Here is a 23,654-nt window from a genome sequence, read left to right as displayed (position 1 = left end):
TTAATCACATACTTAGTCAAGAAAAAAAACTGAAAAAAATGACTGAATAGCTCATCATGTTTTATAAATATAAACAGGGATTCAGCATAACAGAAGTCAAGTTTGGAACATCCATACAATTAAAATAAAAGAATTTTTACTCTAATTTTAAATCAGAGATTAATATGCTTATTTTACCTCAAAATTGTACTGAAAGATTAATCACATAAAAAGGACAGATTATAATTACCTAATATTGCCACATTAATTTATGTACAAATACCTATGTGTTGATTTACAAAAAAGTTAGGCGAGACCTACTTAGATGTGATGTGATTTATTTTTCCATATTTGGACATCAGAGGCACCAATCACATAAATGAGAGACCTTTCCATGGCTCCCAAATTGTTCTTTTGAAAAGGTTATCACCAAATAACTTTCAAAAGTTAAATGCAACTTACTTTTCAGTAATCTTACTTGACACAGTTGATACTTCCTCTTTGAAGTACATTTTTTTAAAGTTTTGCAACATCATTTCCTCTGATTCCCCCAATTCTCTTTGGTCAGTCTTCAATTTCTTTTACTAACTCTTTTTCCTTGGTCCACCCCTTAAATGTCAATATTCCCCAGGGTTTTGTCACTGTCCTTCTCATTCGCCATGTTCCCCATCACGGACAAGCTCATTCAGGCCTATGACTATGCCTAATAATTATAATCAGATTATTCCAAATCTTTATCTCCAACCTTAGGGCTCTGCCTCCAGATATAAACTTCTATTATACAATCACCTACTGCAAATCTCTACCTAGACAGTCCATCAACACTTCTAGAAAAAAGAACACTTCTAGATATTCTCAACACCTCTAGAAAAAAAGCTTGTCTTCCCCGTAATCCTGCTGTTATCTGTTCAGCTGACTAATTCCTACTTGTCCTTCATGTCCAATTTAAATGCTCATGCACAAACTGGAAACCTCTAAACCATCTTAGATTTCTCTCTCCCCTCTAACTTTTTCTATTCAATAAGCACTACATCACGTTGCCTGCACCTTGTTCCTCTCTCTCTACTTTATGTTTCCACTGCCACTGCCATAGTTAAACATGGGTCCTTAACTGATGACTTTCACAGGAAAAAAAAACACCAAATACTACTGTTATTTTCAAAATTTATCTTCCTAATTTACTGATTTCACAAAAATGGATGGAGAGTTTGAAATGGACGATTAAGGTCCAAAGACTGGTGATGAGGAAGCTGTGCCTCTGATACTGCAAAGCCTCCTTTGTCTCTCAGGTTCTTGACTTGGTTTCCTTCAATCTATCTTTTATATAGGGGTCAGCAAACTAGCACCACAGGCCATATCCAGACTGCCATGTGATTTTGTAAATAAAATTTGATTGGAACACAGCCATGCCCATTCACTTGAGTATTGTCTCTGACTGACTCTACATGACAACAGCAGAATTGAGTGGATATGACAAGCACTGTAAAATCCACAAAGCCTAAAACATTTACTATCTACCTGTGCCAGTTTGAATGTATTATGTCCCCCCCAAATGCCATTATCTTTGATGTAATCCTGTGTGGGCAGACCTATCAGTGTTAACTAGATTGTAATTCTTTGAGTGTTTCCATGGAATGTGCCCCACCCAACTGTGGGTGATGACTCCAGATAATTTCCATGGAGGTGTTGGCCCACCCATTCAGGGTGGGCCTGGATCAGTGGAGCCATATAAATGAGCTGACAAACAGAAGGAACTCAGTGCAGCTGAGAGCGACATTTTGAAGAGGAGCTACAGCCAAGAGGGACACTTTGAAGAAAGCACAGGAGCTGCAAATGACAGACAGTTTGAAGATGGCCATTGAAAGCAGACTCTTGCTCCAGAGAAGCTGAGGGAGGACAAATATCCCAAGTGCAAGTAAAGGTGACATTTTTGAGGAACTGAAGCCTAGAGAGGAACGTCCTGGGAGAAAGCCATTTTGAAACCAGAACTTTAGAGCAGATGCCAGCCACATGCCTTCCCAGCTAACAGAGGTTTTCCAGACACCATTGGCCATCCTCCAGTGAAGGTAGCTGATTGCTGATGTGTTACCTTGGATTCTTGATGGCCTTAAGACTGTAACTGTGTAACCAAATAATCCCCCATTTATAAAAGCCAACCCATCTCTGGTGTTTTGCATTCCGGCAGCATTAGCAAACTAGAACACTACCCTTTACAGGAAATGCTTGCTGATCCCTGCTTTATACCATAATCAGAGTGCTCTGGCACACAAATCTAATCTTGTTAGTCCCTTGCTCAAAATGCTTCAGTGAATCCCTGCAGCAAACATTGTTGTCTCCCTACCCAATATTCTTTCCTTACTCTTCTTTCTTCCTAGAGACATACAATTCTGTTTGGATATTTATCACCCCAAGTGCCCAAAGAAGGTGGCCCCTCCCCAGCTCCAAAAAGTAATCTCAGTAATTACATTTCCTTTACCACTGACTGGCTTCAGGATGGGCATGTGATGTAATCCAGCCATGAAAATGTTAGGAAAAGCCCACTACAAGCTGTGGGTTTTCTCCCTATTTAAAAGAAACATGAAGAAAAGCAGCCTTTGTAACCTTGATATTGTCAGGTGAGAATATGATGCTTGGAGCAGTTGCTAATTAGCCAACATGAAAGGAGACACAAACAAAACACTGACAATGGCACAGATGAAAGGCAGAAAACCCCTGGGTTCTTGGTGACATCACTGAGCCACCAAAACACCCCTGGTGTTGGTTCAGGCACTGTTAGTTAGGTCATCACTTATTTGCAGCCACTAGCATGCTGGCTGACAAACTTCCTATGGTTTACAGGATTAGCCTCCTCCTTTCTTTGGTATTACAGTCTGTTATAAGCTTGCTGTAGTTATGTATACACTCATTAGCAACCATTCCCACATCACATTTTATGCACCAGCAAAACTGAACTGCTCAAAAATCATACAAAGTTCTTTCATGCACCTTAGACTTTGTACTCGCTGTTCCTTCTGCCAAACATGTAATCTAGTTAGCTGTTTTCTTCTGTCAAACCTCATCCTCCTGCCTCTTACCTGGCAAACTTCTACTCACTCTGTAAGCTTATCTTAAATCCTACCCACTTTTTTAAAGTTCTAATTCCTCACCATAGACTTAAGTGTCTGGCACATATCAAACATCAAACACATATTAATAAATGATAATGATAATTGCATGCTTCTGGAGGGCCTCTAGCACATAGTAAACACTGAATAAACTATAGTAAATAGTAAAAACAACAAGCACTTGGAGGGCAGGACCTGTGTTTTTAAAATGTTTGTATTCTGCAACATTAGAACAATGCTTAGTACCTAAAAGACACTTGATAGTTATTTAAGTGGACAAGGGAATAAATGAATAGGTATTTTTTTAAATTCTATTGAAAAACCACAGAACAGTTCTATTCTATTCTGAGCACCCTGAAGATCAAAACTGTCTATTTCATTTTTGTGTCTACTGCAACTTGCAAAATCCAACTCACAGAAGTTCTTTGACAACTGTCCACTAAATTAAAGGGGTCTTCTTGCAGTTCAGATTGTACACTACACTAGATGCCACGTCAGGCCCAACTTTCACTGTAGCATTCTGTTATTGTGAAATGCTTTTGTCATTTCATTATAATTTGTCAAATCCACAGTTGGGCTACTTGATATTTTTATGCTAATCTTTTGGCTGAAGGCAATAAAGTAACTTGTTCTAACAAATTTACAAAATTACTGAATCATGACAATTATCCAAAAGATAGGAGAAAGTGTCTTGTTCTAATGAGGTCAATCTATCTCACTGTGTTTTAATTTATATGAAGAATGAAGCCAATATAGTGAGGTCTTGTTGGTATGACAAATTGTAAAATAAGCGGTGTCTCAAAAAGGACTTGCTTTTCTGACTTCTGTACTATCAGTAGGTATCTTTAAAAAAACATGTACTGGTGTTAGAGCATACTAAGCTTTTCAGTTCTTCCTGCTTGGTCATTTGTTTATGGTACCAGCAAGGTAGCGCTGAGTTCCTATTTTAAAGACAGTTATTTTTTTAGTGACACAAATCACTATGCAATAACTAATATTCATTTACTAAATGTAATCAATTTGTTGCAAAAATAAAATAAAATACCCATTTTTATAATGTGTCCAATTTGTTGTGATGTGATTATACAGGAAACATACAACATTCTAACTTAAAATTCTTTTTTCTTATTTACAGAAATATATATGGGATTTCAGGGGCCATGATTAAATAAGTAAATTTCTTTTCAGACAATATACTGTTTCAGAATATAAACTGCTTACAATTAACTTCTTAAAAAATTCTGGATTCTAGAAAAAACACATAAATTTACACATTGATTTTTTAACTTGCTCTTTCATTATATCAAAACTTTCTTGCTCTGATTTTCTTTATCTGTGGTAGAACCATGAAGGGTAATTCCACTGTCAGAAGTCTTACCTGGATTATTATTTTGAGAGGAACTCACAGGTAGCTTTTTTTCTTTATACTCAGAAATCAGTTGGTGACTGCTGTGTATAAAAAAAAATGGATAATATTACTACTTTAATGCTCATATAAAGAACATTTGTTATATACATTAAATGATTCTCAAAAGATTCGGAAGATGACAGAGCTAAGAATTCAGAACTTTAATTATCCCATATACAACAAAATACAAGCTCTGCATACTTTTTATTAAGCATTTAACTAAAGAAGAAGAAAAAAATAAAAATAAGGTGAAGTGCTCCTGAATTCAGGGCAGTAAATTAGCTGGAGTTAGTGGGACACAGAGGAAATTTTCCTACATTCAGCATCAGTCCTAGCTTTGTAACACAAACTATTTGCCCTTAGACAAGTCCCTGCTCTGAGGCTCAATGTCTTCCTCTACAAACCAGGGATCTTTCTGTCCCACTTCACCAAGTATTATGAGGATTTAATGGGCTAATATACAAAACACTGCTCATAGAAATAGTGAAGCAATGGAATAATTTGTCTTAAACTTTATTGTTGAAACTATTTTGGTATCTCAACTAAAACCCAATGTGGTTTTCTCATAAATTTAAACATACAAATATTGCAGTTTTCAAAAAACGTTATTAAGACCTAATTTTGGATATTCTTTGTGGTTTGTAATTTCAGAGCATCTTAGCTACTATATAACTTGTAACTAAATATGCTTATATTATAAATATACTACCTCAATAAATTAGATAACATAATTGGCACCTGTTATTGTAGTTAATCACACCAAGGGCAGAAAACTAATAGAGGTCAAGACCTGGCTTGGACTACTATTCATTCTTTACCAACCCAGACTCTGACCTTTATTAGAATGATGCTTAATTTCCATGTTTATCTTCTATTGTCTTGGAAGCTGTAACCCTTCTTTAATACATGGATACTGATGTGTCATGGAGGAGGCTTAGCTCTCCTAAGTCCAACTAACCTATCATAGATCCAGAGAACTCTGCTGAATGGCCACCTTGGGAGGCAGAATTTGAAAATTATGCAAGCTTTGAAAAGTTGACGTGAAGATGGAAGTCCTTGGGAGATTTTCATTATTATGGAAATAGATCACTTGAGGGGCTGACCTTAATTATGGAATCTAAACAAGTTGGCACCCACTACTACTCTGGGGAAAGATGATATGGGACTTTCAAGAGCCTAAGAAAAGGTGCTCCACAGGACTAAAGGGGCCTTGGGGTACAGATTTAGTAGCAAAGATGAAAGGAAACTCTGATCTCTTCCTGCAGGATTATATGAACCTCTCTGACAATCAGAATGGTTCCAACTAATATCTGCTGGCAGAAAAGGCAAACTCGGGCCCCAAAGGATAATTCACCATGACGATCTAGGCTCCACACAACGTACTGGGGGGAGAGAAAGGGGAATATCAGTTTGCTTACTAAGTGTGCAGTTAAAGCTAGAAGGCCCAGCAGCCAGGACAGGATACTGGTGTTCTGGAAACAATGGCTGAGCATATAAGCACATGTGAACCGAAAAAAAAGTTGTAACTCTGAAGACTAAATGTGGGTCACCACTGAAGACTGTGAGGGGTCTGGATCAGCAAAGACATCCTTGTAGGAGAGGTCAATCGTGACTGGACTGTAGGACCAGACTTCAACAGCAACACTGCAGCAACAGAAGCAACGGAAACACTAGAATGTCCTTCTTTCCTCCACTTGACTTGTGAAAGAAGATTGTGTTTTTTGGACTTAGTAAATCCCACTGGATTCATGGAAAATTCAAGGGGGTGGGGATATGTTATAGCACCAAGGGGAAATAGAGGATTTTCTGCAAACCTGGACATTTCAAGACTCAAATAATTAATTAGAAAAATCCAAGATGTGACCCTATTTGTACCCCATGCATAAAGGTGCTACTTGGAATAAAACTGATAAAATTTAGGAGCACTAAGAATAAAGGTCTTAAAAATCCTGAGCCTTACGTTTCCCATCAAGAATGTGGCATTCACTGCTCCTTCTAACTTGTCTAGCCTCAGAATGCACTTTGCTTCTTCTATAGTTTCTGGCTGCTGACATGAACTAACTCATAGCCATTCTAAGACATCCTGAACCAAACTATAAAATCTGCCTCACCAGTTTTCTTGGTAACAGTTATAATTATCTTAAACTCACTGATTAGTAATAACTAGTATATAATATAAACACTTACAAATTAAAATGATTACAAAGAGCATATTCTTCTGCAGTCCATCCACGGGAATTGCGAGAAAAGACATCAAAATCTTTGAAGAAGAAGACTGACTATATCTGGTGATTCAGCAAGCATGAGGGCTGTTCTAAAATAACAGAGGCTGTAGCGCCTCTTCAAAACATCACTCACAGCTGCACTGAGTTCCCTCTCTCCATCAGCTCATTTATATAGCTCAAGTGACTCAACTGAGACACACCCCAAATGGGTGGAACAACATCTCCATGGAAATTATCCAATCAGAGTCATCACCCACAGCTGGGTGGGGTGCATTCCAAAGAAACACTCAAAGAATTACAATCTAATCAACACTGATAACATCTGCCCACACAAGATTACATCAAAGATAATGGCTTTTGGGGAACACAATATATTCAAACTGGCACAGCAGGTCTCTTGTTAACAAATTCTCTCAGCATTTGCTTGTCTGTGAAAATGTTAAACTCTCCCTCAATTCTGAAGGAGAGCTTTGCTAGATAAAGAATTCCTGTCTGGGAATTGTTCTCTTTCAGTATCTTACATATGTCATACCACTGCTTTCTCACCTCTGTGGTGCCAGCTGAGTAGCCAGTACTTAGTCTTATGAGCTTTCCCTTGTATGTTGTGAATCACTTCTCTTGCTGCATTCAGGACTTTCCCCTTCTCTTCAGCATTTGACAATCTGATTAGTATATGTCTTAGAGTGGGTTTATTTGGATTTACTCTATTAGGAGTTCATTGGGCATCTTGCTTTTGCATATTTATGTTTTTTAGAAGGGTTGGGAAGTTTTCCCCAACCATGTCTTCAAATACTCTTCCTAGCCCTTTTTTCTTCTCTTCTCTTTCTGGGACACAATAATTCTTATATTTGTGCACTTCATGTTGTCTATCATTTCCCTGAGATGCATTTCAAATTTTTGACTTTTTTTCACCATTTGTTCTCTGATGCATTCACATTCAATTGCTTTGACTTCTAGTTCACTTATTCTTTCTTCTGCAATATTATATAATGTAATACAACATATTAAAAAATTGAAAGGGAAAAATCAAGTGATCATCTCAATAGATGCTGAAAAAGCATTTGACAATATCCAGCATCCTTTTTTGATAAAATCACTTCAAAAGATAGGAAATTGAAGGAAACTTCCTCAATATGATAAAGGGCATATATGAAAAACCCACAGTCAGCATAGTATTCAACAATGAGAGACTGAAAGCCTTCCCCCTAAGATCAGGAATGAGACAAGGATGGCCACTGTCATAACTGTTATTCAGTGTTGTGCTAGAAGTTCTAGCCAGAGCAATCCAGCAAGACAAAGAAATAAAAGGCATCCAAATTGGAAATGAAGGAGTAAAACTGTCATTATTGGCAGATGATATGATCATATATTTGGAAAATCCTTAGGAATCGACGACAAAGGTACTTGAGCTAATAAACAAATTCAGCAAATTGGCAGGATACAAGATTACTGTGCAAAAGTCAGTAATGTTCCTATATACTAGAAATAACCTAATGAAGGGACACTCAAGAAAAAATTCAATTCACAATAGCAATTTAAAGAATCAAGTGCATAGGAATAAAGTTAACCAAGAACGTAAAAGACTGCTACACAGGAAATTACATAACTTTACTAAAAGAAATAAAAAAGAACCTAAATAGGTGGAAAATTTCCATGTTCATGGATAGGAAGGCTAAATAAACATCAAGATGTCAATTCTACCCAAACTGACCTACAGATCAACACAATTCCAATCAAAATTCCAAAAACTTTTCAGACTTGGAAAAGCTAGTTATTAAATTTATTTGGAAGGGAATGGGGTCTCAAATTGCCAAAAACATTCTAAAAAAAAAAAAAAAAGGACCAAGCAGGAGGACTTACACTTCCAGACTTTAAAATCTACTATAAAGCCACAGTAGTCAAAACAGCATGGTACTGGCACAAACATAGACATATAAATCAATGGAATCAAATCAAGAGGTCAGAAATAGACCCCCAGATCTATGGTTGACTGATTTTTGATACAGCCCCCAAATCCACTGAACTGGGACACAACAGTCTCTTCAACAAATCAGCTGAGAGAACTGGATAGCCATATCTAAAAGAATGAAAGAGGACCCATACCTCACACCCTAATTCAAAAATTAACTCAAAATGGATCAAAGATCTCAATATAAGAGACAGAACCATAAAACTCTTAAGAGATAATGTAGGGAAACATCTTCAAGAAATAGTATTGGGAGGTTACTTCTTAGATCTTACACCCAAAGCATAAGCAACAAAAAATAGATAAATGGGAACTCCTCAAAACCAAAAAGCTTCTGTACTTCAAAGGAATTTGTGAAAAAAGTAAAGAGGCATCCAATACAATGGGAAAAAATATCTGGAAACCATATATCTGACAAGGACTGATATCCAGCATATATAAGGAAATCCTACAACTCAACGACAATAGTACAAACAGCCCAATTATAAAATGGGCAAAAGATGTGAAAAGACATTTCTCTGAAGAGGAAATACAAATAGCTATAAAACACATGAAAAAACATTCATCTTCACTAGCTGCTAGGGAAATGCAAATCAAAACTACAATGCAATATCATTTCATACCAACAAGAATGGCTACTTTTAAACAAACAGGAAACTACAAATGCTGGAAAGGATGTGGAGAAATTGGAACTCTTATTCATTGCTGATGGGAATGTATAATGGTACAGCCACTGTGGAGGACAGTTTGGCGGTTCCTCAGAAAACTAGATATTGAGTTACCCTATGATTCAGCGATTTCACTTCTCAGTATATACCCAGAAGATCTGAAAGCAGTCACATGAAAAGACATTTCTACACCAATGTTCATAGTGGCACTGTTCACAATTTCCCAAGGTGGAAGCAACCCAAGTGTCCTTCATCAGACGAGTGGATAAATAAAATGTGGTATATACATATGGTGGAATACTATGCAGCAGTAAGAAGGAATGAGGTCCTAAAACATATGACAACACAATGAACCCTGAAGACGTAATGCTGAGTGAAATAAGTCAGACACAAAAGGAGAGATATTGTATGTTACTACTACTATGAACTCCCTGAACAATGTAAAATCAGTGTCTTATAATGTAGAATATAGGGGACCTGGACATAGACAGAAGCTAGTGAAGGGGGAATGATAACCTAGTATGTACAGACATGTTAATAACAGTGAACTTAAATGTATGGGAATGGACAGGGGTGATGACTGTTCATTATTGAGACTGTAAGTATTCAGTGCCACATTGAAGGCAAACATGATTGAAAGGGTTTGTTTAAAGGTATGTATCCCACAAGTGCTTGCATGATCTACTTCTAAGGTATGACACGGGTACAAAGAGTTAACAACAGAATGGTATATGGGAAAAACTACATATTGCACATTATAGACTATATATGAATAGCATAGACTATATTTAATAGGAATACCTTACCAGTACCATAGTAATACCAGGGTTAAATAACCAGGGGCTGATAAGAGCTTTGGGGTATTTTGGGTTATAATAATTGTTTAAAAATTTGACAGTGACAATGACTGTAAAATTAAGTAAAGATAATGTGAGACATTGATTGTTTATCTTGGACAGAATATATGTTACATGAAATTAGGAACCCCCTACTTAATAAGCCAAGCTCCTGATCTAGAGGCTTATTCTAGTGAAACTAATGGCTGTAAAGAGGAAGCTAAGCCTACTATAATTATGCCTAGGAGTCACCTCCAGAGAACCTCTTTGCTTTTCAGATATGGCCTTTTGCTCTCTAAGCCCAATTCTGCAAATAAATTCATTAACCTACCCCCTTTGTAGGACATGACTCCCAGGGGAGTGAATCTCCCTGGCGACATGGGACATGACTCCTAGGAATGAGTCAGGCCCTGCCATTGAGGGATTGAGAATGCTTTTTTGACCAAAAGGGGGATAAAAAGTAACAAAATAAGGTTTCAGTGGCTAAGAGATTTCAAATAGAGTCAAGAGGCTATCTTGGAGGTTACTCTTATGCAAGTTCCAGGTAGATATTCCAAATGCCCACAGTATGCCAAGCCCTAATCAACAGTAGTCCAAAAATACTCAAGAATACCTAGATCCCTATCTGAGACTCTATAAAAGTTTCACTAAGTTTACTTTTCAGAAACTTGAATCCCCCAGACTGTTCCTATGCCAGATAAATCCTAAAATCCCAGAGGCAACAGCCTCTCCAAGAACATCAACCAGATGCATGCCCCTTCCCCATAATGTTGACACCCCTTTTTAATATGAACAAATTATGCTGGTCACTGCACAGATATCCCTGAAGACTGAGATGGTAATCAACTGACAAGACAGGATTTAACAAAGGATTATGAATACTGAATCTTTATATATATATATTTTTTAGTTTCTAGGGTACTAGAATAGCTAGAAAGAAATAACTGACATGGTGGAACTGTAACATATAAGATGCTTTGAACTTTGCTCTATAGCAACTTGTTAAACTATACTTTGAAAGTTATCGCATTTCTGTATTTACATTATATTTCACAATAAGGAAATAACTGAAAGGGTGGAATAGTAATCCATAACATTCTTTGAAATTTGCTCTATAACTACTTGTTAAATCGTACTTTGAAAGTTATCATCTTTCTGTATATGTGTTATACTTCACAATAAAAAACATTAAAAAAAGAAATTCAGTATTGCATCATAAAGTAAAATAAAAATTAGAGTCTGTAATTTACAAAATCATTACTATGAGATCATATGACAAAAAAATCAGATTATAAATCACAAACATACACCAGTATCATAAAGGAATATGAAATCCTGCTACATCCTGGATTTCATGTTGCCCCATTAGAAAAACTACTTTTCTACTATCTGATGATTTGTGTTGATATTTTTCACCATATAAAAATAATCATAAGTTAATCCTTTTCTTATTAATTCAATCTCTCTGACATGAGTGGTTCTTACCACTCTAGAACACCACTGAGGTTTAAAAAAAGAAAGAACTACTGTACCTTTTTGCCTTATCAACTGCATGTATATTTGCTTCTTTCTTTACTAAAAATTCCACCATTTGCTGTTTGTTTTCCTTTACAGCAAGTAAAAGTGGTGTCAAGTCATCCTGAAAATTAGTAAAAACAATTTATAACTTACAAAATTACCTATTTTCTCAAGTGAATTTAAAACCTTAAAAAAGATCACTTCAGTTTCATCTCACATTTGCATGGCCAATTCCCTTTATAATTTGGAGATTTGGCCAAAAAAGGAAAGAGTAAGTAATAGAGTACATAACAAAAACTGGATTTAATTTTCCTGGGTAGCAGTGGAACAGAGCCTAGTAAACTCAAACTGTACCTTAATTTCCTTGTGCATAAAATCCTTTCCTCCCAGCTTCCCGTCAAGATATTCGAGATTTGAGAGCAGAGGTTAGACTCTTATCTAAGTGGCTATTTCTGCCAGAATAGATGTCAGTTAATTATTTGTTTTTCTGTCTCATTGCCCAATTCACTCAATTTGATTTCCTCACAGACTGCCTAAAACTGATCTCTAGGCAAGTTTACAACTCACCCTTTTCCAAACAGAATTATCACCGACAGAATCAAAGAGCACTTTGCCTAAACATAAAAACTGAAAAAAAAATCTTCTCTTGATATTTTCCCTCAATTACTAAATTTCCAAATTGATCTGAATATTTCTGATTGTTCTCTCTTTTTTCTTTTCCTTTTTTTTCTCTTTTAAATTAAGCCTTGGTCACTGAAAGATAAATCACTTTTATATAAGCATTTTTTTTGTAAAACAGGAACTGTCAAAAGCAGCAAGAATTCTATTTATTGTAAAATGCTTTTGTCTAGTTTATTTTAATAAAGCCTGTTTCCAAACCAAATATGTAAAATAGACCCTACTTAGGTCAAGATTAAAATAAATTTATTTCAAATATTTTGTAAATGAAGCTAGTAGATCTCTACCTTGTTTCTTGCCTCAATATCTGCATCGTATGAAAGCAGTTTGGCTGCTATTGGTATATGCTGCGCACAGACGGCATAGTGGAGAGCCGTGTTGCCACCGGCATCCGCAATATGTGGGTCAGCACCATGTTGTAGCAGAATGGTTACACATTCCTCTGACTTGCATTGTACAGCCTGTCAGTATTAGAAGGAGAAACAGACTTCAAATTCTAGGAATTAAGAATAAACAGTCCAAATATTTCACCAATTAGTTACATGAATCTGTTTTTATCCCAAGTATTTAAGTCAAATCCATCTCATGCTGAAACAGTTGGCCACTACATACCTTCATCAGAGCTGTCGTTTGTTCATTGTCGTAGAAGTTCAGCTGGCACTTTCTCTCTACCAGGAGATTTACCACTTCTGCATGGCCATTGGCACAGGCCAGATGCAGAGCGCTCCTATAAAAGGGAGAGGACTTTTTAGGAACTTATAGTCACTATCTCAAGATGTACAATTATTAGTGTACTTGTAGACATTAAAGAGCATGTTACTTCCATGCCTTCAAAACAAAGACTTATTTTCTTCTGAAGTTTAATATTTGTTAGCGCATATTACTTACTACATTAATGAAAGAGCATGGCTTTTGGATTCAGCCCAACTTGGGTTGGAATCCTATTTTAACTCTGTGACTTATTAGCTATCAGCCTTTCTGTGCTTCCACTTCCTTATCAGTAAAATGGGGAGAAAAATAGTAGCTATCTCACAGGACACCAGTGTGATGCTTAAATCAGAATCTATACAAAGTCTTTATAACAGGTCCTGGCAGAAAAAACAGCTCAATAAATGTTAGCTAAAATTATTACTCCTACTGAACAATGATAACATTTCAACTAAGTAAAATGATACAATTATACTTATTTTGCAGGTATGTATTAAGAATTAGAGAAAAACTGTATTTCCATGATTCAAAGATGCTCATTTTCTCACAGTCTAATAGCTCTGACATTGGAATGCAACTCAACATTGATGATGTCTTACAACCATAGTTAGCTGCATTTTAAAAAAATTCTTATTGGTTCATAAAACAATGGGACATCTTCAGCGGGACATCTCACAATTCACAGTGCCTTACATTAAGAGAAATATGGTACATACAACAGGTTTACTGAAGTTTAAGTCATTTGGTTGGCATTTGAATAAAGTTTAGTTCTTCAAAAGTGTTATGGGGAAAGAGGGCTGAAATAAAACAACAACAAAAGGAATTAAAAGGATAAAGTAATGGTTACTTTGGTTTTCAAGAAACTTTAACTCAGCCAAAGGAAACTCAGAATTTAAATGATTAGGTATAGCTCATTTTATTCAATATTTAGAAGTATACAATGTATGTAAGTCATGTATTTCCAATGATTAATATTAATATTTAATGTTGTTATAAATTTTTAGAAGGCAATTAAAGTATTTCTCTGTACTTATATAATTTTAGCTGTGTCCTTATGAAAATAAAAAATAAAAAGTAGAAAATATAAATATATAAATGATTATTCCTATTGCAAAAGTATTGCTTTAATTTATAAAGTTTTCTTTTTACAATTTCCTACTTTCAGAAATGCTTTTGCATGAAGGGAGAGAGGAAAAACTTCAATTCACATTAAGTCTTACTACTTCAATTTTAACTTTCTCAACTTGCTCAGACTAGGCAGGTAACCTTGAAGTTTTTAAGGATAAAAAGATCCTGATAGAAAAATCTGTCTGCTGTATAACAGGTGTTGAGGCTATGTTTGATGAAGAAAACAGATGCAAGAATGGCTCAAATAATGGATAAATACAGTTGGAGAGTACAATATTTTTAAAGAAAACTTTATAATCACCTGCTCTTTTTGTCCGTGTCATTCACGCCATTTTTCCCGAGCAACAGGATCTGCTGCACTTTGGCCACATTGCCGCGACTGGCGGCCCTGTGGATCTTGCCAAGGTCCCGGTCCCGGAGGCGGTACCCCGACCCGCCGGGGCTGCCGGAGCTCAGGGACTGATCGCTCTTCCTCCTACAGAAGCTGAAAATCCTCTTCATCGCTGAGGCACCGGCTCCGGAGACACCTCAGCTGTCCCTCGGCTCTTCCCGGTCCCCCAGCCCAGAACCAGCGCTAGAGGGACCCCACCCACTCTCCACCACACATCCACACAGGAAACAACACCCTGGAACCTCTTGGCCCAGAATAACTGCAGCCAAACGGTTCCCGCTGGTGTCAGTGCGCGCGCGCGCCTCGGAACCTCTTGGCCCAGAATAACTGTAGCCAAACGGTTCCCGCTGGTGTCAGTGCGCGCGCCCGCCTCGGAACCTCTTGGCCCGGAATAACTGTAGCCAAACGGTTCCCGCTGGTGTCAGTGCGCGCGCCCGCCTCGGAACCTCTTGGCCCGGAATAACTGCAGCCAAACGGTTCCCGCTGGTGTCAGTGCGCGCGCGCGCCTCGGAACCTCTTGGCCCGGAATAACTGCAGCCAAACGGTTCCCGCTGGTGTCAGTGCGCGCGCGCGCCTCGGAACCTCTTGGCCCAGAATAACTGCAGCCAAACGGTTCCGCTGGTGTCAGTGGCGCGCGCGCGCCTCGGAACCTCTTGGCCCAGAATAACTGCAGCCAAACGGTTCCCGCTGGTGTCAGTGCGCGCGCGCGCCTCGGAACCTCTTGGCCCAGAATAACTGCAGCCAAACGGTTCCCGCTGGTGTCAGTGCGCGCGCGCGCGCGCGCCTCGGGAGCCGCTGTCAGTGCCCGCGCGCGCCTCGGGAGCCGCCGTCAGTGCCGAAGGTGCAGGTGTTTGCCCCGTCCAGCCCCTGAACCAGCACAAGCACAACTTCCCCTCTAACACCCCTCAACCAAAACTATCTGCCTGCCAGCCTGGCTCGTGTTCCCGCCTCCCAGGAGTCTCTGAACACAGCCACGTCCTGGCCACACCCTCCTCGGTGCTCCTCCCGCTCACGTCCCCGCACACGCAAATGCAAGGCTGCATGACTGCAGAGGCCGGCAGTGTCCAGGAGGCTCGGAGGCATGGCTCACCCTCGGCCATCCTCCCTAGCGCTGGAGAATGTGCGCTCAACAAACGGGTTTAGGGGCGAAGGGCACAGAACCCAGAGGGCCACATGCCCCTTCCGTGCAGAAGTCCAAAACCACTGCCTCGCTGGGCACTCCTGTCCCCGCCTGGGGCGCCTAGAGGCTCTGGCCCGAGTCGGGGGCTGTGGAAGCGGCAGCACCTCCTTGGCCGTGGGCTTTGAAGAGGGTCTGCTGTGGGGGTGGTTCTCAGGGAGGACCCTCTTTGTCTCCTCTCAGGGGCTCCTTGAGCTGCACCCCACAAGGTCTGAGCCCTGAGGAAGGCTCTGGAGCATGGCCAAGATGCTTGGCCTCTGACCCATCTCCCTGGCTGACTCGGGAATCCCGTGTCCCTCAGCCGCTGTCCCCCCACCTCCCTGAGTCCCCCACGACCTCAGAGGCCCGTCCCTGCTCTGCCAGCCCCCGCGCCCCTGCAGCCCGAGCTCTCCTGGTCTCGGCAGAGCTGGGGCCGCTGCAGGGGTCCCCGCCGTGCCCACCGTGCCCCATTGACCTGCGGCAGGACCGTCACGTGGGGACGGAGGCCAGCCCGCGAGGCCCCTGTCCGTCACCTCCAGGGAGGTCCGTGCACCATGGCTGAGGCGCTGGGTGGTGGTGGGCAGGAGAGAGAAGGCGCCAGGACCCACCCCAACCTCGGTCTTGCCGAGGGGGGAACACATTGCCCCCGCCGCCAGCTCCCCGCCCCTGCCCTGGCAGCTGTCCCTGGCGGCCCCCCTCTGACGGGCACACTTGGCTGCGGGCCCGCTGTCTGCACCGAGTCGCCGCAGTGCCAACTGCGCCGGGAGCCGGGGACGCGGGGCTCCAGGCAGACGGAGCCCGGAGAAGGGACGCGTCTCTTTGGACTCAGCCCTCCAGACCCCCTCAGCCCTCACCTTAGCCCCCAGATGCGGCTACGAGAGGAAGCAGGTGGACTACTAGGACCTTCCCCAAAATGGTGCCAAGGGGAGCTGGCACCCCGAGAGCCAGGCGCCCCCCCCCCTCCAAGGGCGAGCTGAGGCGGCACCGTGCAGGGCCGGCCAGGGAACGGCCGCTGTCCCCTCTCCCCACGCTGCCCACCCGGAGCCCAGCTCCTTCCTCCAGCAGGGACGGTCCTCAGTGCCCCGGAGGTCCCTGTTCCCGGCCGAGCGCACCAGACAAGCAGGCTGGGAGCCGGGGCCGCCTTGTCCCCCAGGGCAGGGCCCGAGGGAACCAGGAGGTTGGGGGGACCGAGCCCCCTGGCCACGTCCCTCCCTGGAGCCCTGGCCCCGTCGCCCGCACTCAGCCTCCCCGCTGCGGAGACCCCGCCCCTGCACCCCAGCTGCGTGCCGCTGTTACCTGTGTCTGCCCGGGAGCCATCCTCCGCGCCACCTCCGCCAGCCCAGCTGCCGCGCTCCGAGGTGGGCTGCCAGCCGATCACTGCGGGTTTTGTGTGTGGGCTTCTGGCCTGGGCAGGCAGCCCAGCCCAGCCCTCGTCACGGCACACGTCCATCTTCCTCCTTCCGCGGTCGTCCTCACCGCGCTTCCTCCGTCCTCTGAGCCCCCGCAGTGCCAGCTCAGAGGGGACCGGCGGGGACAGAGCCCAGGCGAGCCCCTGCAGCTGAGCGTAGCCATGCTTCTGCTTTCTGGTATCTTAAACACACTCTCGCACACGCACACGCACACACACGCACGCACGCCAAGTCCCCCACCCCCGGCAAACACGCATCCCTTCTGTCAGGGACAGACCCAGCCAAGAAAGCCAAGGCGCGGGGCGGGCGGCGGAGAAGCGGCTTCAGGGCGGGTAGCACCCAGCCCGTGGCTCCGTCCTCCCCCCCCCCCACTTACGTCAACTAGATGGAAAAAAATAGGAAATTCACATTCACGGCCCATGGCGGGGCCTCTGGCTGGTGCACCTTGGCTGCCCGTCCTGCCTCCCGCCTCGGCCCGGCCCGCCGGCCCGCCGCCTCCCCGTGCCACGGAGACCACAGCGACCACAGCTGCCCCAGCGGCCGCTCCGGAGCAGGGCGCCCACCGAGAGCCGACGGCCCTGCCTTCCCGGAGCTTGTGTTTGACAGAGGCGACGGCAGTGCAGACACGCAGTCATGGAATATGTGGGCGCCGTGGTGGGGCTGGGGGGTGGGGGTCCCATGAGGACACGGGGCTCAGGATCAACCTTGGGGAGTGGACACTCGGGGCCACGTGCGCCTTCATGTCTGAGGGAGCCCGTTTGGCTGCTGTTTTCACACAGCAGTTTTTTTTTCTGGGTCTTTTTTTTTTTTAATCAATGACTCCAAGTATTGTCAGCCTTAATGAGCTTTAATTACCCTTGAAATGCCCCAGAAGGACTGGAACACGGGCCCAGGCCAGAGAGGAGTGGTCCCCAGCAGTCTCGAGGCCACGTGGTGGGTGCCCCCTGAGGCCCCGGGCTGAGCTGGAACCGGTAAGTCTCCCAGAGAGGCCTCCTCCTTCTCCACACTCATGTCCAGGCCGCAACATGGGGCTAGGCAGTCTCTCTTCACTCCCTTAAAACCCACTGGGGGGTGGGGGGCAAGATGGCGGCATAGAGACGAGTGGAAACTAACTAGTCCCCCTGGAACAACTACAAAAAACCAGAAACAGCTAGTAAATAATCCAGAATAACTGCAGGGGGACAAACGAGACCATCCACTCATCATACACCAACCTGAATTGGGAGGAATGCTCGAGAACACAGCATAAAATCTGTAAGTAAAACCTGCAGATCCAAGTCGTGAGACCCCCTCCCCCGTAGCCCGAGCTGCAAAGCCTCCTCGTGCCAGAGAGAAGCTCTCTCCCAGCAAGCAAATATAGCTCAGCTGAGCTCCAACTGGGGTTTTAAGTAGCGAGTCTGAACTGCTCACTACAGGTACGCATCCCCAAAAAACAGACAGAGGCTTTGGGTGATGCCTGACCTTGGAGAGCCAGAGGGTCACCTTGGAGTGGGTCTGAAGGGGACTTTCTGTTTCTTTTTTGGCTCAGTGGAGAAAGCCCCAGTCATTTTCAGTTTCCAGGGCTGTGACTTGGGGAAGGGTGGAGACAGCACAAGCAGAGAGTGAGGCCACTGAAATGTTAATGACCTCCACCTGGGGGCTCTGTCTTCTCTAGGAGGAAAGGGGTGGGGCCCTTTCCATTCAGAACCAGACCCCAGAGCCTGGGGGAACATGGCCATACCTCCTCACATCAGTCAAGAATTATAGGCTAACAGGCATCACCTGCTGGGCAGAAAAGCACAGTGACCTGAGGCATCACAGGCTGGAGCAATTTTCTAAGACACACCCACAGGGAAACCAGATACTGAATATTTCTTCCCTCTGGGACCTGAGCCTGTTCTGGTCTGGGAAAACCTGACTTGGATAACCAAGGAAACCATGCCTAGACAACAGAAAATTACAACCTACACTAAGAAAAAACAAAGTTATGGCCCAGTCAAAGGAATAGACATACACTTCAACTGAGAAACAGGAATTTAAACAACTAATGCTAAATAAAATAAAATAGTTTAGAGAAGATATTGCAAAAGAGATAGAGGCTGTAAGGGAATCACTGGGCATATATACGGCAGAAATCAAAAGTTCAAAAACACAACTAGTAGAATCTATGGAAATGAAGGGTGCAACACAGGAGATGAAAGACACAGTGGAAACATACAACAGCAGATCTCAAGAGGCAGAATAGAACACTCAGGAACTGGAGAACAAAACACCTGAAAGCCTACACGCAAAGGAGCAGATGGAGAAAAGAATGAAAAAATATGAGCAATGTCTCCGGGAACTCAAGGATGAAACAAGGTACAATAATGTACGTATCATTGGTGTCCCAGAAGGAGAAGAGAAGGGAAAGGGGGCAGAAGCAATAATAGAGGAAATAATTAATGAAAATTTCCCATCTCTTATGAAAGACATAAAATTACAGATCCAAGAAGCGCAGCATACTCCAAACAGAAGAGATATGAATAGGTCTATGCCAAGACACTTAATAATCAGATTATCAAATGTCAAAGACAAAGAGAGAATCCTGAAAGCAGCAAGAGAAAAGCAATCCATTACATACAAAGGAAGCTTAATAAGACTATGTGTGGATCTCTCAGCAGAAACCATGGAGGAAAAGAAGGAAGTGGTGTGATATATTTAAGATACTGAAAGAGGAAAAACCGCCAACCAAGAATCCTGTATCCAGCAAAGCTGTCCTTCAAATATGAGGGAGAGCTCAAAATATTTTCTGATAAACAGGCAATTAGAGACTTTGTGAACAAGACACCTGCCCTACAGGAAATACTAAAGGGAGCACTACAGGGTGATAGAAGACAGGAGTGTGTGGTTTGGAACACAATTTTGGGAGATGGTAGCACAAACAATGTAAGTACACTGAACAAAGGTAACTATGAATATGGTTGAGAGAGGAAGGTGGGGAGCATGTGAGACACCACAAGAAAGGAGGAAAGATAAAGACTGGGACTGTGTAACTTGGTGAAATCTAGAGTATTCAATGATTGTGATAAAATGTACAAATATGTTCTTTTATGAGGGAGAACAAGTAAATGTCAAACTTGCAAGGTGTTAAAAATGGGGAGGCATTGGGGGAGGGATGCAATCAGCATAAACTGGAGACTGTAACTAATAGAATCATTGTATTATGCTTCCTTTAATGTAACAAAGGTGATATACCAAGGTGAATGCAGATAAGAGGGGGGGATAGGGGAGGCATGTTAGACACTTGACATTGGTGGTATTGTCTGATTCTTTACTCTACTTTGATTTAAGGTTATTTTTCCTTTTGCTGCTTCCTAGCTGTCATTTTTTTTCCTCTTTCTTTTGCCTCTCTACCTTCTTTGACTCTCCCTCCGGCCTTGTGGAAGAAATGTAGATGCCCTTATATAGATAGTGGTGAAGGTGGTGAACACATAAATGTATGACCATGCAGAGAACCATCGACTATTTACTTGGGATGGAATGTATGGTGAGTGAACAAAACCATATTAAAAAAAATGGGTTGATGACAAAACCTCGAGGGCAATATACTGAGTGAAATAAGCCAGACACATCAGGACAATTATTGCAGGGTCTCACTGATAGGAACTAATTATAATATGTAAACTCACAGACATGAAATATAAGGTACCAAGATATAGGACGAGGCTTAAGAATGGGGAGTGGTTGCTTAGTATGAGCAGAATGTTCAATTAGGATGAACTTAAATGTTTGGAAATGAACAGGGGTGTTGGTAGCAAGATGTGAGAATAACTAACAGTGCCGAATGGTGTGTGAATGAGGTGGAAAGGGGAAGCTCAGAGTCATATATGTTACCAGAAGGAAAGTTGGAGGTCAAAAGATGGGAATGTATAAAACTGAATCCTATGGTGGGCAATGTCCGTGATCAACTGTACAAATACTAGAAATCGCTTCCATGAACCAGAACAAATGTATGACAATACAATTAGAAGTTAATAATAGAGGGGCATATAGGGAAGAACTATATACCTATTACAAATTATATACTACAGTTAGTAGCATTTCAACATTTTTTCATAAACAGTAACAAATGTACTATATCAATACTATGAGTCAACAATTGAGGGGGGTTGGTTAGGGATAGGGGAGGATTAGAGTTTCCTTTTCTTTTTTTCTTTTTGCATCTTTCACTTTATTTCTTGTCTGGAGTAGTGAAAAGTTTCTAAAAAATGAACAAAACTTCAGTGTGATGGATGCACAGCTGTATGAGGGTACCCAGGGGCAAGTGATTGTACACTTTGGATCTTTGGATAAGCGTATGGTATCTGAACAATCTCAATAAAAATGAAAAAGAAAAAAAGTATATGGAACTTTATCAAAACTTTCATTTTAATAGCATGTAGGTGGTGGTATGAAGCTGTATGCATCCCAGATAATCATGTTCTTAAATCTAATCCATTCCTCTGTGTGTAAACCCACTGTAAGACCTTTTGATGAGGCTACTTCAGTTAAGGTGTGTCCCATGTGAGCCACCTCATTCAGATGGGTCTTAATCCTATTACCAGAGTCCTTTAAAAACAAAGTGAATGCAGACAGAGGAGAGAGAGACAGAGTGAGAAAGAGAGAAAGAGAAAGAGAATGAAGAAAGCCACAGGAAGCAAGAAGCTGAAAGCAACAAAACTTGGGAAGAGAAGGTAGCAACCTCCTGGTGGCAGAGGAGACAAGGATCTCTGGCAGCCAGTCTTTGGGAGAAAGGCATCACCTTGATGATGCCTTGATTTGGACATTTTCCTGGACTCTAACAGTATACGAATAAAGTCCCATTTTTTAAGCTGAACCATTTCATGGTAATTTTCTTGGAGCAGCCTTGGAAACTAAAACAATAAATCAAATTCCTTACATCTGTTTGTGAATAGAGATGATGCAGCTCTAGTAAATTAGGCAGAGGGAGCCACATGTAAACCACAATCTCTTGCATTCTTGTTACCTGCACTACCAGCACCCTTGTAATTAGGTAAATAAAATAATCTCCGTAATCCCCCCTAAGCAACAACAACCTTCCCAGAGAGGCATGATTGGCCCTGATATATTTCTCTTTATCACTTTAGTCTATTGCTTATGGAGATCTCCCACCCTGTTCTAGAGCAACCATGACTGTTCCTGCTTCAGTGGTTGCTGAATCACAAAGTATGTCCATTCCTGTGCTAATGAGACACAGGGTTGTTTACTGAAGCTGGATATGAACTGAGGGGTAAATGGGGAAGCAGGGGAGTATTATGCCACAGCACTGCCTCCTCCACATTTTGGATGATCTGCAGAAAGAATAAAGGGATATAATTATTACCACCACTTGTCCCTTAAATAAAATTTTCTATTACAAATTGTTTCTATAAAATTTAAAAAATGTTTTATAGGAAGACATATCTTATCTGTAACAACTAATTGTAAAGACCAGGAACTTCACATCTTTGGATGTTAATTTCTTAATCTAAAAGTCAGAAATTGAAAAGATTATTATGAGGACTATGAAATTGTTTTACAAATAATGTTTAATTTGGATGATGGTGTGATGCAAACTCCGACATTGTTATACAAATATGAGCTATTTTTATCTCTGTGATTTTATATATTTGCATTAAATTGTGTATGTTTAATGCCAGTTTAGTTCAAGCAATCTTAGGGCCTTCTCCCTCCCCCACCTTCTCTCTATATATGATTACTGACAATGAGAAAGAAGGAATAAGTGGTTAAAACACTAAGACAATACCATGAATTCCATCCTGTGTGATTGGATTATAGGGGTGTTTATTGATGTCAGATTGGATCTGAAGGGTTTATGAGGAAAAGAGAATGTGTGTTAGTGATACATTGTTGTATAACAAATTACCACAAATTTAGCAGCTTAATCTAGGTGAATGTTTGAAGTACCCTGATCAGGTTTCAAGTCCTGAGAATAATTCTTTATGGCTCCTGGTTTCCTCCTCTACACTCTTGGTTCCAACTTCTGAGTGTTTCTTCTTTTTTTTTCATGAAAGTTCACATGCATTTTGTTGCTGTGTAATTTTCTCCATTGGCTTCCTAACATCAGAATTTTGGAAGCCCAAGAGCATCTTGTCTTTTTCTTTCACTTTCAGTCCAAACTGAGACTATTTTTGCTATTTCAATTTTCTCATAGCTTTGTAGGTGTTCTGTGAGTTTCACTGGATTTCCTTTCACTAAATTCCCATCCACAAACCTCTTCAAATAAGCCCTCTCTACATTTTGCTCCTGCATAGAGGGTTAAGGCACAAAGCCATTAACTTCCTTCACATGTAATGTTCTATTGAGAGGATCTGTGACTCACACCCTTGATCTTTTTAAAAGATCTTTGTGTAACTAAAATTCTGATTCTTTGTTTTTCTGAGGTATTAACAACAGATTTTACAGTCACATCCTTATCTTTATCACTAGATCACATATTCCTGAGGGCTTATAAGAAAACAT

The 23,654-nt window shown here is 41.6% G+C and overlaps 1 protein-coding gene across 1 annotated transcript; it reads right to left on the bottom strand.

The window, feature by feature from the left end:
- Positions 1-4,461: 4,461 nt before the first annotated feature.
- LOC119525349 (ankyrin repeat domain-containing protein 26-like) lies at positions 4,462-17,595 on the bottom strand (the record flags this gene model as incomplete). Its single annotated transcript, XM_037824012.1, has 7 exons — positions 17,583-17,595; positions 17,062-17,194; positions 14,520-14,702; positions 12,995-13,109; positions 12,670-12,843; positions 11,719-11,825; positions 4,462-4,532 (listed from the first exon to the last, which is right to left on the bottom strand). Coding segments are annotated over exons 1-7 (796 nt in total), but the record flags the coding sequence as incomplete, so codon positions are not given.
- Positions 17,596-23,654: the final 6,059 nt, after the last annotated feature.

The sequence above is a fragment of the Choloepus didactylus genome (assembly GCF_015220235.1).
Source record: "Choloepus didactylus isolate mChoDid1 chromosome 25 unlocalized genomic scaffold, mChoDid1.pri SUPER_25_unloc1, whole genome shotgun sequence".
NCBI classification, from domain to species: Eukaryota; Metazoa; Chordata; class Mammalia; order Pilosa; family Megalonychidae; genus Choloepus; species Choloepus didactylus.
Note: the sequence above shows the minus strand (reverse complement) of the source record. Positions and strands in the feature narration are given on the sequence as shown.